General features: G+C 42.8%; 1 protein-coding gene across 1 annotated transcript in view; it reads left to right on the top strand.

Annotated features, from left to right (window-relative positions):
- The window catches only part of arap3 (ArfGAP with RhoGAP domain, ankyrin repeat and PH domain 3), a 58,786-nt gene that overhangs the window by 30,207 nt on the left and 13,579 nt on the right, over positions 1-15,000 (top strand). The window contains exons 17-26 of the mRNA XM_039813096.1: positions 520-673; positions 1,510-1,614; positions 2,145-2,298; positions 5,427-5,529; positions 6,860-7,058; positions 10,954-11,017; positions 11,798-11,912; positions 12,031-12,079; positions 13,978-14,190; positions 14,870-14,975. Coding sequence (XP_039669030.1) covers positions 520-673; positions 1,510-1,614; positions 2,145-2,298; positions 5,427-5,529; positions 6,860-7,058; positions 10,954-11,017; positions 11,798-11,912; positions 12,031-12,079; positions 13,978-14,190; positions 14,870-14,975 — 1,262 coding nt within the window. The remainder of the gene's footprint in view (positions 1-519; positions 674-1,509; positions 1,615-2,144; positions 2,299-5,426; positions 5,530-6,859; positions 7,059-10,953; positions 11,018-11,797; positions 11,913-12,030; positions 12,080-13,977; positions 14,191-14,869; positions 14,976-15,000) is intronic.

The following is a 15,000-nucleotide window of genomic DNA, read 5'->3' as shown; positions in this document are numbered from 1 at the left end:
TGTATCTCTCTCTCTCTGGCTGTCCCCCTGTCTCTCTCTCAGTCCCTGTCTGTCTCTCTGTCTCTCTCTCAGTGTCTCTCTGTCTCTCTCTCAGTGCCTCTCTGTCTCTCTCTCAGTGCCTCTCTGTCTCTCTCTCAGTCCCTGTCTGTCTCTCTCTCAGTGCCTCTCTCTCTCTCTCTCTCAGTCCCTGTCTGTCTCTCTGTCTCTCTCTCAGTGCCTCTCTGTCTCTCTCTCAGTCCCTGTGTCTCTCTCTCTCTCAGTGCCTCTCTGTCTCTCTCTCAGTCCCTAGCTGTCTCTCTCTGGCTCTCTCTCAGTGCCTGTCTGTCTCTCTCTCAGTGTCTCTGTCTCTCTCTCAGTACATGTCTGTCTGTCTCTCTCTCAGTGCCTCTCTGTCTCTCTCTCAGTCCCTGTCTGTCTCTCTCTCTCTCTCTCAGTGCCTCTCTGTCTCTCTCTCAGTCCCTGTCTGTCTCTCTCAGTCCTTGTCTGTCTCTCTCTCAGTACCTGTCTGTCTGTCCCCAGGTCTTGTGCTCGGCGGTCTCTGAACAGACTCTTCTGAAGACCGTGTCTCATATTTTCTTGGAGGCGGAGTCAGCTCGCCTCGCCGACGACTCCGCCGGCGGTCAACGACATCATCAACGACATCATCAGCTGATGGATCACTGCACGGCCTCAGGTCACTCTCTACTCTACTCTACTCTACTATACTATACTCTACTATACTATACTCTACTTTACTTTACTTTACTTTACTGTACTCTACACTACTCTACTGTACTGTACTGTACTCTACTCTACTATACTCTACTATACTATACTCTACTATACTATACTCTACTTTACTTTACTTTACTGTACTCTACACTACTGTACTGTACTCTACTCTACTATACTATACTCTACTCTACTTTACTTTACTCTACTGTACTCTACTCTACTCTACTCTACTGTACTCTACTTTACTATACTCTACTCTACTTTACTCTACTCTACTCTACTCTACTCTACTGTACTCTACTCTACTGTACTCTACTGTACTCTACACTACTCTACTCTACTGTACTCTACTCTACTCTACTCTACTGTACTCTACTTTACTCTACTGTACTCTACTCTAGTGTACTTTACTCTGCTTTACTCTACACTACTATACTCTACTTTACTCTACACTACTATACTGTAATCTACTCTACTCCACTTTACTCTACTATACTTTACTCTATTCTGTACCTTAGGCCATAAAACATGTTTTTGACACATTTAAGACTCTTTTTGTGTATGTGTGTGTGTGTGTGTGTGTGTGTGTGTGTGTGTCTGTTTGTCTGTCTGTTTGTCTGTCTGTCTGTCTGTCTGTCTGTCTGTCTGTCTCTCTGTCTCTGTCTCTGACTCTGTCTCTGTCTCTGTCTGTCTGTCTCTCGCTCTGTGTGTGTGTGTTGTGTGTGTGTGTGTGTGTGTGTGTGTAGTTGTATAATATGTATATTTAATATTGTTTGATTGTGATTCTCCCGTCAGACCCCAGCGTGTACGATGAGATCATGCAGCCCGTCCTTCACTCCGGTTTCCTCTACAAGTCGGGCTCCGCCCACAGAGGGACGCTGAACAGGAAGACAAGAGAAGGTGGGAGGACAGACAGACAGGCAGGCAGCCAGGCAGACAGACAGACAGACAGACAGACAGATAAAGAAGAGGAGGGTCAGACAGGTGTAAAGGAGGAATTTTCTCTGAAGTAAAAACTAATCAAAAGAACAAAGAAACTTTATTTTTTTTTTAGATAGTTTGAGATAGAAAGTAGAAAGACCGAGAGGAGAGAAACATGAAAACAGAATGACAAAGAAGGACATAAGTCTCATACTCTCATGCAGGTTGGATAGTTTTTCAGCATTTTGTAAACATTTTTTTGACGTTTTTTATTTTCGCTTTTGATCTTTTTTTCTAAGCTTTGTTTGGACACTTCAACAATTTTTCGCCATTGACAGTTTTTTGGCCCTTAACTGGCGTTTTTATGCTTTTGCTGCTCGCTTTCAACCAAGTATGAGTAATGTTTATTTTTGCCGCTTCTTTCACCCTTTATGTGGGTATTTTTCAGGGTCTCAGGGAAAGATACGAGTGTCTAATGAAGCCTAAATGTGTCCCTGTTCTGTCGGCAGACTTCCAGAAGTTCTGGTGCTCGGTGGATCAGTCTCTGCTGTTCTACGAGTCGGACCGATCAGCTGATCCCTGCATGCAGATCAGCGTTAAAGACATCGTGTGTTTGGGCGTCAGCCGGCCTGACTCCTCCAACAACAACGGCTTCATCGACAGGTACACACACACACTAGTTACACAGACAGGTACACACACACTAGTTACACAGACAGGTACACACACACTAGTTACACAGACAGGTACACACACACTAGTTACACAGACAGGTACACACACACTAGTTACACAGACAGGTACACACACACTAGTTACACAGACAGGTACACACACACTAGTTACACAGACAGGTACACACACACACTAGTTACACAGACAGGTACACACACACTAGTTACACAGACAGGTACACACACACTAGTTACACAGACAGGTACACACACACTAGTTACACAGACAGGTACACACACACAAGTTACACAGACAGGTACACACACACTAGTTACACAGACAGGTACACACACACTAGTTACACAGACAGGTACACACACTAGTTACACAGAAAGGTACACACACACTAGTTACACAGACAGGTACACACACACTAGTTACACAGACAGGTACACACATACTAGTTACACAGACAGGTACACACACACACTAGTTACACAGACAGGTACACACACTAGTTACACAGAAAGGTACACACACACACTAGTTACACAGACAGGTACACACACTAGTTACACAGACAGGTACACACACACACTAGTTACACAGACAGGTACACACATACTAGTTACACAGACAGGTACACACACTAGTTACACAGACAGGTACACACACACACTAGTTACACAGACAGGTACACACATACTAGTTACACAGACAGGTACACACACACTAGTTACACAGACAGGTACACACACACTAGTTACACAGACAGGTACACACACTAGTTACACAGACAGGTACACACACACACTAGTTACAGACAGGTATACACACAACTAGTTACACAGACAGGTACACACATACTAGTTACACAGACAGGTACACAACACACACTAGTTACACAGACAGGTAACACACACACACTAGTTACACAGACAGGTACACACACACTAGTTACACAGACAGGTACACACACACACTAGTTACACAGATAGGTACACACAATTAGTTACACAGACAGGTACAACACACACTAGTTACACAGACAGGTACACACACACTAGTTACACAGACAGGTACACACACTACTAGTTACACAGACAGGTACACACACACACTAGTTACACAGACAGGTACACACACAACTAGTTACACAGACAGGTACACACACACACTAGTTACACAGACAGGTACACACACAATAATAATATACAACACACACACTACAAAAACCAGTACACAACAACACTAGTTACACAGACAGGTACACACACACAATACCAAGGCCACTGAAACATACACACACACTAGTTACACAGACAGGTACACACACACTAGTTACACAGACAGGTACACACACACACTAGTTACACAGACAGGTACACACACACTAGTTACACACAGACAGGTACACACACACAAGTTACACAGACAGGTACACACACTAGTTACACAGAAAGGTACACACACACAATTACGATTGATAGGTACAATAAACACTAGTTACACAGACAGGTACACACACTACTAGTTACACAGACAGGTACACACACACACTAGTTACACAGACAGGTACACACATACTAGTTACACAGACAGGTACACACAGAACTAGTTACACAGACAGGTACAAAACACTAGTTACACAGACAGGTACACACACAACTAGTTACACAGACAGGTACACACACACTAGTTACACAGACAGGTACACACACACTAGTTACACAGACAGGTACACACAATACTTAGTTACACAGACAGGTACACACACACACTAGTTACACAGACAGGTACACACACACACTAGTTACACAGACAGGTACACACACACTACACAACAGGTACACACATACTAGTTACATAGACAGGTACACACACACTAGTTACACAGACAGGTACACACACACTAGTTACACAGACAGGTACACACACACACTAGTTACACAGACAGGTACACACACACACTAGTTACAAGGACAGGTACACACACACTAGTTACACAGACAGGTACACACACACTAGTTACACAGACAGGTACACACACACACTAGTTACACAGACAGGTACACACACACTAGTTACACCACACACACACTAGTTACACAGACAGGTACACCACACACTAGTTACACAGACAGGTACACACACACTAGTTACACAGACAGGTACACACACACTTGTTACACAGACAGGTACACAGACAGGTACACACACACTAGTTACACAGACAGGTACACACACACTAGTTACACAGACAGGTACACAGACAGGTACACACACACACTAGTTACACAGACAGGTACACACGCACTAGTTACATAGACAGGTACACACACACTTGTTACATCATGTACACACACTAGTTACACAGACAGGTACACACACTAGTTTCATAGACAAGTACACACACTAGTTTCATAGACAGGTACACACACTAGTTTCATAGACAGGTACACACACTAGTTTCATAGACAGGTACACACACTAGTTTCATAGACAGGTACACACACTAGTTTCATAGACAGGTACACACACTAGTTTCATAGACAGGTACACACACTAGTTTCATAGACAGGTACACATGTAACGGATGTGTACTCTCTCTCTCGCGTTGTGTTGTGTTACAGACGACTCCATCGCTCTTCGTTGGCTATCACAGCCGATTATTCTGGTAAACAGCAGAATAGTGTCTCACAATTACATTCATCACCATAAAGAGTTCCAGTTAGCATGAAACAGGCTACAGCACACTGGTGATAAGTGTGTAGGAATTTAGTCTGCAGAATAGCACCAATAGGTGGCGCTCATGTTACATAAAAAGCCTGTCTCATATGGGAACTACTAGCCAAATGAAAAGTTACCTTTTAATGGCAAGTGGAATTATTAACTCCGCTACACACACACACTAGTTTCATAGACAGGTACGCAGTCTCTCTGTCTCTCTGTCTGTTCTGTCTGTCTGTCTGTCTGTCTGTTTGTCTCTCTTTCTCTCTCTGTCTCTCTCTCTGTCTGTCTGTTTGTCTCTCTCTAATCAGTCTGTTTTTGTCTCTCTTTCTCTCTCTGTCTCTCTCTCTGTCTGTCTCTCTAACCTGTCTGTCTCTCTCTCTCAGGTTCCGTTATACCTTTGAGTTGTATTTGACGTCAGAGAAACTTTATCAGTTTGGTCTGGAGACGGCTGACGCTCTGCACAGCTGGACCAGGTCCATCGGGAAGGTCTGTCCCAACTCCAGCTGTTTGTCCCTGTCTCATGCAACCATTCATTTATTCACTCATTCATCCATCCATCCATTCATTCATTCATTCATTCCTTCAGCCTTTATCTACACTCTGAGATCATTCACAATCACACTGAGTCAAATAACAAAGACAAAAACAAAACAACAACTGAATTGGTAACATTATTTGATGAATAAATCAGGATAATAAGGATGCAAAAGAAAGCAAATCCAAGTAGAAGTTTGGAGGTATGAAACCCAAACTAAAATCAGTGTTTGCAAGTTCAGAGCGAGCTCGGGGAACAGGAAGTAGAAGCCAGTCGGCTCATAATGTTTCTTTAAGGTGAGATAGTAGTTTTACAATAAGAGTCTTAGAGAAAGAGATACCAGTGAGTCACACATTTAATGCTGGGTTCCCACCAAACGCGTTTCACACGAATTCGGTGGCGCTATTCCATACAAAGTCAATGCAAAGACGCAAAGTCTCGGCATGAGGACGCAAAATTCACGTGTAGATGTTTCGCAAACTGTTTAGAACAAAGTTTTCTTTGGGAAAAGTAAGCGGGGACGTTTGACTACCTGGTAAGTTCTGAAATGATATCTCTGTTGTTGTGTTGATGGAGCAGCTCCACTGTTAGCAGAGCCCTGATTGAAGAAAACAAGCCTTTTAAAAGTTGTTTGCTTGTGGTCTTGCTGACAGAACTGATAAAGTATCAGTTCAGACTTTTTACAAATCGGCATCATCATGATGTTGTTATTTCAGCATACTTTCTATACGTTTATTGCAATTAAAAAAACGGCACAACTTGTTCTGCAGAACAGAAGAGGAAGTTGCAAACGCGCGCGCCAGGGTCGGGGCCTGTGTGTGTGTGTGTGTGTGTGTGTGTGTGTGTGTGTGTGTGTGTGTGTGAAGATAACAGTTTCGGCCTCGAAACAAGAAGACAATAAAAGCTTGAGGGAGAGAACAGATTAGAGCTCATAACTCGGAGGACAACTTGGTGTACCAGCCTTGACTTTATGTCTGTTGCTAGGGAAACTTAGTCTTTGTTTTGGGAACAACAGCTGTGCTGTAACTCTTATGCTGGACTGACTGAACTCTTCGTCTCTGATTGGTCCTTGTGTAGAGGGAACGTAAGTCCGATAAAAGAAGGCGCGGGAATTAAATAACAGGAGTCAGATTAGTCCGGACTCAGGGCCTTTTCGGACATTTCCCACTACATTTCTCATCCATATTTCCTCTTCTACATGAACACATCGTCCAGCTTCAATACCACATCTCCCTAACTGTCCTGTGTGTCTCTGTGCCCTGTACCCGTCCTGTCCCCCAGGCTGCAACACCGCTCAGCTGCCACTGCCTGCTGTCCCGGGAGTTTGAGCGGGTCGGTCTGCTGCGGTACCGAGCCATGCTGGACCCGCAGCAGTGGAGGGACGCCTACTTCGTCCTGCAGAAGTCCAACCTCTTCATCTGTCCCCGAAACGACGGCGCGGCCGAGGACATCATCAACCTGAAGCGTCTGCAGGAACTCAGTCAGTCCCAAACTACACACTACAGGCTACACACTACACACTGCACACTACACACTGCACACTACAGACTACACACTACACACTACAGGCTACACACTACACACTACACACTACAGGCTACAGGCTACACACTACACACTACACACTACACACTACACACTACACACTGCACACTACAGACTACACACTACACACTACAGGCTACACACTACACACTACACACTACACACTACACACTACACACTACACACTACACACTACACACTACACACTACACACTACAGACTACACACTACACACTACACACTACACACTACACACTACAGACTACACACTACACACTACACACTACAGACTACACACTACACACTACACACTACAGGCTACACACTACACACTACAGACTACACACTACACACTACACACTACAGACTACACACTACACACTACACACTACACACTACACACTACACACTGCACACTGCACACTACAGACTACACACTACACACTACACACTACACACTACAGGCTACACACTACACACTACACGCTACACACTGCACACTACAGACTACAGACTACACACTACACACTACACACTGCACACTGCACACTACAGACTACACACTACACACTACACACTGCACACTACAGGCTACACACTACACACTACACACTACACGCTACACACTACACACTACACGCTACACACTACACACTACACACTACACGCTACACACTGCACACTACAGACTACACACTACAGGCTACACACTACACACTACAGACTACAGACTACACACTACAGACTACAAACTACACACTGCACACTACACTACACAATACACACTACAGCTACACACTCACACTACACACTACACACACACACTCACACTACAAACCCCACACACTACATACACCACACACTGCACACTAGCTCACCACCTCACACTCACACCAGCTCACACAGCTCCTACACACTCACCACACTACCACTCACACTACACACTACAACCCCTAAACCCTCCTCACCCACACCACTACACAACCCAGACCACACTGTACATGCACACTACACAAGCTCACACCACACTCACACACACAAAACCCCCCCACAACTACCACCCTCCACACACCACCCAGCCACAAAACAACAATACACACACACAAAACCAACCACTACACCACCCCTACACACTACACACCCCCACCCACCCACCACACCCACCAACACACCACACCCACCAACACACTACACACTACACACAACCATACTCACTACATACTACACATACAAACACACACCACTACACAAACTACACAAACTACAAACACAACTACACATACTAACACTACACTCCAAACCCCCACACACTCACATAACACTAACACACTACACTACACAACACTACAACTACACACTACAACAAGAACACACACCTCACACACACACAAACACACAAACACTACAACTACACACTACCCACAAATACACTACACACACACGACACAACAACTACACACACCAACCCAACACAACACCCACACACAAAACACAACTCACAACACACAAACACACTCAACTACAAAAACTACACACTACACACTACACACTACACTACACACACACCACAAATACTACAGACTACACACTACACTACACACACACACACAAACTAACACTAAGACACAACCACACACTAAACAAACACACTGACACTCACACTCACTACACTAACACACTACACACTACAACTACACACTACAGACACAACTACACACAGACTACACCAACCTCACACTACAACTACACACTAGTACAACACTACACACTCACAGACCACTAACACTACACACTACACTACAAACTACAAACCTATACACTACACACTACACACATACACCTACATACACCACACCAGCACACACACCAAACTACACCATACAAAAACCACTCACACACAACACATCACCTCACAAAAACACACTACAACTACAGACTACACACTACAACACACACTACAGAAAACTACACACACAGACTACACACTACAACTACACAGACACATACACAGACTCCTACACACACAACTAATTACACTCAACACCACACTACACTACACCACACATAATACACTACAGACACACACACACAAAACACACACAACAACACACACCACTACACACACAACACATACAACTAAGACTAAAATACACAACCACACCCACACTCACACACTCACACGCACACTACAATACACACACACACCACAGCTACACACTACACACTACACGCTACACAAACTACAATACACACACACTAGCACACACACACTACACAACATACACACACAATACAACTAACACACTACACAAAATAACAACAATACAAACCACACTACACACTCACACTCAACTACACAAACACCACACACTACACACTCACACTACAGACTAACACTACACTACACACTACACACACACACTACAACTACACACTGCAAGAACAAACTACAAACTACACTACACACTGCACACTACACTCACACACACAACAACACACTACAACCACACACTAATACCATACAACTACAACTACACACAATACTACAACTACACACTCTACACACTACACACATACACCAACTACAACTACACACAAATAAACTACAACTACACACTCACAATACAACTACACACCATAAACAACACACTACAATACACACACACTCACACACAATATAACACACTCCACACACTACACACTACAAAAATAAACTAAATACACCACACAACTAAAAAACACAACCTAACACTAAATACACGCCCAGACTACACACTACACTACACACCAACTAACACACAACACACTACAACTACACCAACTAAACTAAACCACACTACACTACACTCACAAAACAACACAACAAATCACAACACTACACACTAATACACACCACACACAAAAACTACCACAGACCACTAACACTACACCTCACTCACACTACACATACACACTACACACCACACTAGCTACACACAAACTAACCATACCACTACACCTAACCCTACACACTACAACTCACACTACGCACCTACAGACAAACTCACAGACTACAAAACAACAACAAACACACTACACACCACAACACATAAACTACACTAAACACTACACACTACAAATACATACAAATAACACACTACACACACACTAAGACTACACAACTACACACTACACACTAAGACACAAAACACACAGATACACACTACATACTACACACCTGTACACTCACACTACAACTAACTACACACTACACACTACACACTACACACACACACTACAGACTACATACAACACACACTACACACTACAACTACACGCCACAGCACACTACACTACAGACTACACACTACACACTATAACTACTAACACCACACACTCAACTACAGACTACACAAAACTCATCAACACAACTACACACTACACACTACAGACTACACACTGTACACTACAGACTACAACTACACACCACAGCTACACACTACACTACAACTACACGACACACGCACACTACAGACAACACACCAGCTACACACTCACACACTCACACTACACACCACACTACAGACTACACACTACACACTACACACTACAGACTACAGACTACAACTACAACACATAACTACACACTACACACTACAGACTACACACTACAGACTACACACTACACACTACAAACAGCTGCAACTAACCACTGGGGTTTCTAGATTAATACATCAATCATTTAGTCTGTAAAATGTCAGGTTAGGGTTAATAGTGTGTGTGTGTGTGTGTGTGTGTGTGTGTGTGTGTGTGTGTGTGTGTGTGTGTGTGTGTGTGTGTGTGTGTTGAAGGTGTTGCCACAGAGACGGAGAACCACGAGAAGAAAGACATCCTGGTGTTGGTGGAGAAAGGAAGGTGAGAGGAAGACTACTGCTTTTATTCCAAGGTTTTTTTTTCGATGCTTTTGTCATTTTTTCACTTTTTAACACCTTTCATCCTTGTTGTTACAGTTTTTTTTAAATAATTTTTTTCGTCACATTTTTGTTGCTTTTTTCAACACGTTAGTGTTTCTCTGCAGGAGATTTGGTCTCGAAGTAGTTTCTGATGATGTAACATCCTGTGTGTCTCCATGGTCTCTGATGATGTAACATCCTGTGTGTCTCCATGGTCTCTGATGATGTAACAGTAGGAGTTAGATTTTTAAGTGGCATGTGGCAGCCGGAAGTGGCATTTCCTTCACCGTAAGACGTAAAATATAACTTCTAACGTTAGATTTTACATAAAAATGTATAAAATAACGTAAATATAGACGTAAAATATTAAAATAACGTAAAAGAAGAACGGGGAAAGCAAACGTGACTTGCGGGAATCGAGCCCCGGTCTCTGGGGTCGTGTGTTTTCCCCTCAGACATTCCTCTTCCTGCTACGGCGTCAACTCACACCCAGTCACAATTGGCGTACGGAAGTAGCGGAAGTACACGCCACTGGCACGTGCCACATGCCACTTAAAAATCTAACTCCCTCTCTGATGTAACTTCCTGTGTGTCTCCCTGTTTCTGATGATGTAACTTCCTGTGTGTCTCCCTGTTTCTGATGATGTAACTTCCTGTGTGTCTCCCTGTTTCGGATGATGTAACTTCCTGTGTGTCTCCCTGTTTCTGATGATGTAACTTCCTGTGTGTCTCCCTGTTTCAGGACGCTGCACCTGCAGGGCGTCGGGCGGACCGATTTCTCTCTGTGGTACTCAGACATCCAGCGAATGGCCGGGGGAAAGGAACACTCTAAAAAAAGTAAAAAAAAAAAAAAAAATTAATTATATAAAAAAAAACAGCAGGAACGTACATCCGTTGGTTACATCATTGCTATAACCAGCTGCCTCTCTTCATCATGCGAGTACGGTCAGTTACACACTCATATATATATATTAATATATATTAATATATATAACCTGCTGCCTCTCCTTCATCACGCAGTACGGTCAGTTACACACTCATATATATATATTAATATATATTAATATATATAACCTGCTGCCTCTTCAAACGAAAAGCTCCTTCATCATGCGAGTACGGTCAGTTACACACTCATATATATATATATTAATATATATTAATATATATAACCTGCTGCCTCTCCTTCATATCACCGAGTACGGTCAGTTACATAATTATATATATATATATATATTAATATATATTAATATATATAACCAGCTGCCTCGTCTTCATCATGCAGTACGGTCAGTTACACACTCATATATATATATTAAAATAATTAATATATATAACCTGCTGCCTCTCCTTCATCACGCAGTACGGTCAGTTACACACTCATATATATATATTAATATATATTAATATATATAACCTGCTGCCTCTCCTTCATCACGCAGTACGGTCAGTTACACACTCATATATATATATTAATATATATTAATATATATAACCTGCTGCCTCTCCTTCATCACGCAGTACGGTCAGTTACACACTCATATATATATATATATTAATATATATTAATATATATAACCAGCTGCCTCGTCTTCATCATGCAGTACGGTCAGTTACACACTCATATATATATATTAAAATAATTAATATATATAACCTGCTGCCTCTCCTTCATCACGCAGTATGGTCAGTTACACGCTCATATACATATATTAATATATATATAACCTGCTGCCTCTCCTTCATCATGAAGTATGGTCAGTTACACACTCATATATATATATTAATATATATTAATATATATAACCTGCTGCCTGGCCTTCATCACACAGTACGGTCAGTTACACACTCATATATATATATTAATATATATTAATATCTATAACCTGCTGCCTCTCCTTCATCACGCAGTACGGTCAGTTACACACTCATATATATATTAATATATATTAATATCTATAACCTGCTGCCTGGCCTTCATCACGCAGTACGGTCAGTTACACATTCATACACATTCATATACTGTATATGAATATATATTAATATATATAACCTGCTGCCTCGCTTTTTTCAAAGTTGTCATTTTTTTGGATGTTTTTGTGTCTCGTTTTGACGTTCTCAAGACTTTTTTTGGTTGCATTTTCAAAGTTTTGCAGCCTCACCTTCACGGCCAGATTATTGACCTTTTTTAAGTTTTTTTTTTTGTTTTTTAAAAAAGTTTTTCCATCGCTTTTTTTGTTAATATCAGGGATGCACCGAATCCAGGATTTGGCTTCTGATTGGGCTGAATATTGGGCTTTTTGACGGGGTTCGGTTTCTGATGAACCATAGAATTTTTTCCCTCCAAACCGAACCCTACGCTTGCACTCAGCGCGCTACGCTGGTCGCCATAATGACGGCGCCGTTGATTACAGGAAGGTGTTTACGTAGGTGGAGCGTTCAATGCAGCAGGCTGTGAGAAAGTGGACATGGAACTGGTGAGCAGAAAAAGTTGTTGTTTGGCAGAACTTTCAGTCAAAAGAAGGCCATTCAAGTCCAGCTACATGTTCAATCTGCTCAATGCTGATTGGTCTGGTGGTGGCGAGGACCCTAAACTATACACAACATGGCCGCTGTTACAACATCTGGTCTGAAACATCTGAAAGAATACGAGTTGTGCATGAAGGAATCTCCAGACAGCAGCCAGAATGCAGCAACTTCAGGTACAGCAAAGGAAGGACAGTCCCTGATAAATACTGGTGTTAACCAGACGACCATTACCAGCTTTGCCCTACACCAAACAAGTGGGCCTGTGTTAATGGACTGAGGATGGGAGGAGGATTCGGTTTCGGATTCAGCAGAATCTTAACCAGTGGATTCGGTATTCGGCCCGAAACCTCAAAAATCTGGATTCGGTGCACCCCTAGTTAATAGTTGTGTTTTCAGGTCTGGGCCACGAGGGGATCTACAGGAAGAACGGAGCCAGGTCCCGGATCAAACTGCTGATGGACGAGTTCCGTAACGACGCTCGTAACGTGAAGCTGCGGATCGGAGACCACTTCATCGAGGACGTGACGGACGTCCTGAAGAGGTTCTTCAGGGAGGTGGACGACCCCGTGGTCATGGCCGACCTGCACCCCCTCTGGCAGGACGCCGCCAGTGAGTTTAACTTCTCCCTCAGAGATGGGCTTTCTGAAGTCATATCTAAAATATTCATGGGTAATAATTTACGGTAATGGTTTAGTGCAGGGGTCTTCAACATGTTTTAAGTCAAGGACCCCTCCTGAGAGAGAGATGGAGCAGGGACCCCCTACTACATATATTGTATAAAATTAAGTTGCATATTAAACTGGGCCTACAATAACGTGTAGGGCGGCCTAAAGCCTTTATACATACCTTTTTAGTGCATAGAATACTAAGCTATTCAAATAGCTTAATAATTGTTGGCATGTTTTTGTAAATCATGTTTTAATACATAAATGAGTCCCAGTGAATCCTTAAGATGAACACTGTCTGTGGATGGCTACCTTAGTGATTACCTTAACTATAGGCCAGTTAGCAGTTGGGATTTATATTTGCTAATAATATTGTTAAGATATATGTGTTAAGACTTTTTAATTTTTGAACAATAATTTGGACGCCCCCCCTGCATTGCACTCTGAGGACCCCCTAGGGGTCCCGGACCCCCTATTGAAGATCCCTGGTTTAGTGAATAGCTACGTTAATAACTACGTTGGGTGCTGGAGGTACATGTCCCATAATGCAGTCATACGTCTGTTAATACTCAGATATATGTTGGAGTGAAGTATTAATATATAATCATGTTTCTTACCGTCAGAAATCCCTCAGAAGAGTCAGAGGCTCGACCGCTACAAAGAGATCATCCGGAGTCTTCCTCGGGTCAACCGGACAACGCTCGCCGCTCTCATCAGTCACCTGTACAGGTAAACTCCAGCTGTGCCCCCTCAT

The sequence above is a fragment of the Perca fluviatilis genome, chromosome 10, assembly GCF_010015445.1.
Source record: "Perca fluviatilis chromosome 10, GENO_Pfluv_1.0, whole genome shotgun sequence".
NCBI classification, from domain to species: domain Eukaryota; kingdom Metazoa; phylum Chordata; class Actinopteri; order Perciformes; family Percidae; genus Perca; species Perca fluviatilis.
This window is presented reverse-complemented; position numbering and strand designations above follow the sequence as displayed.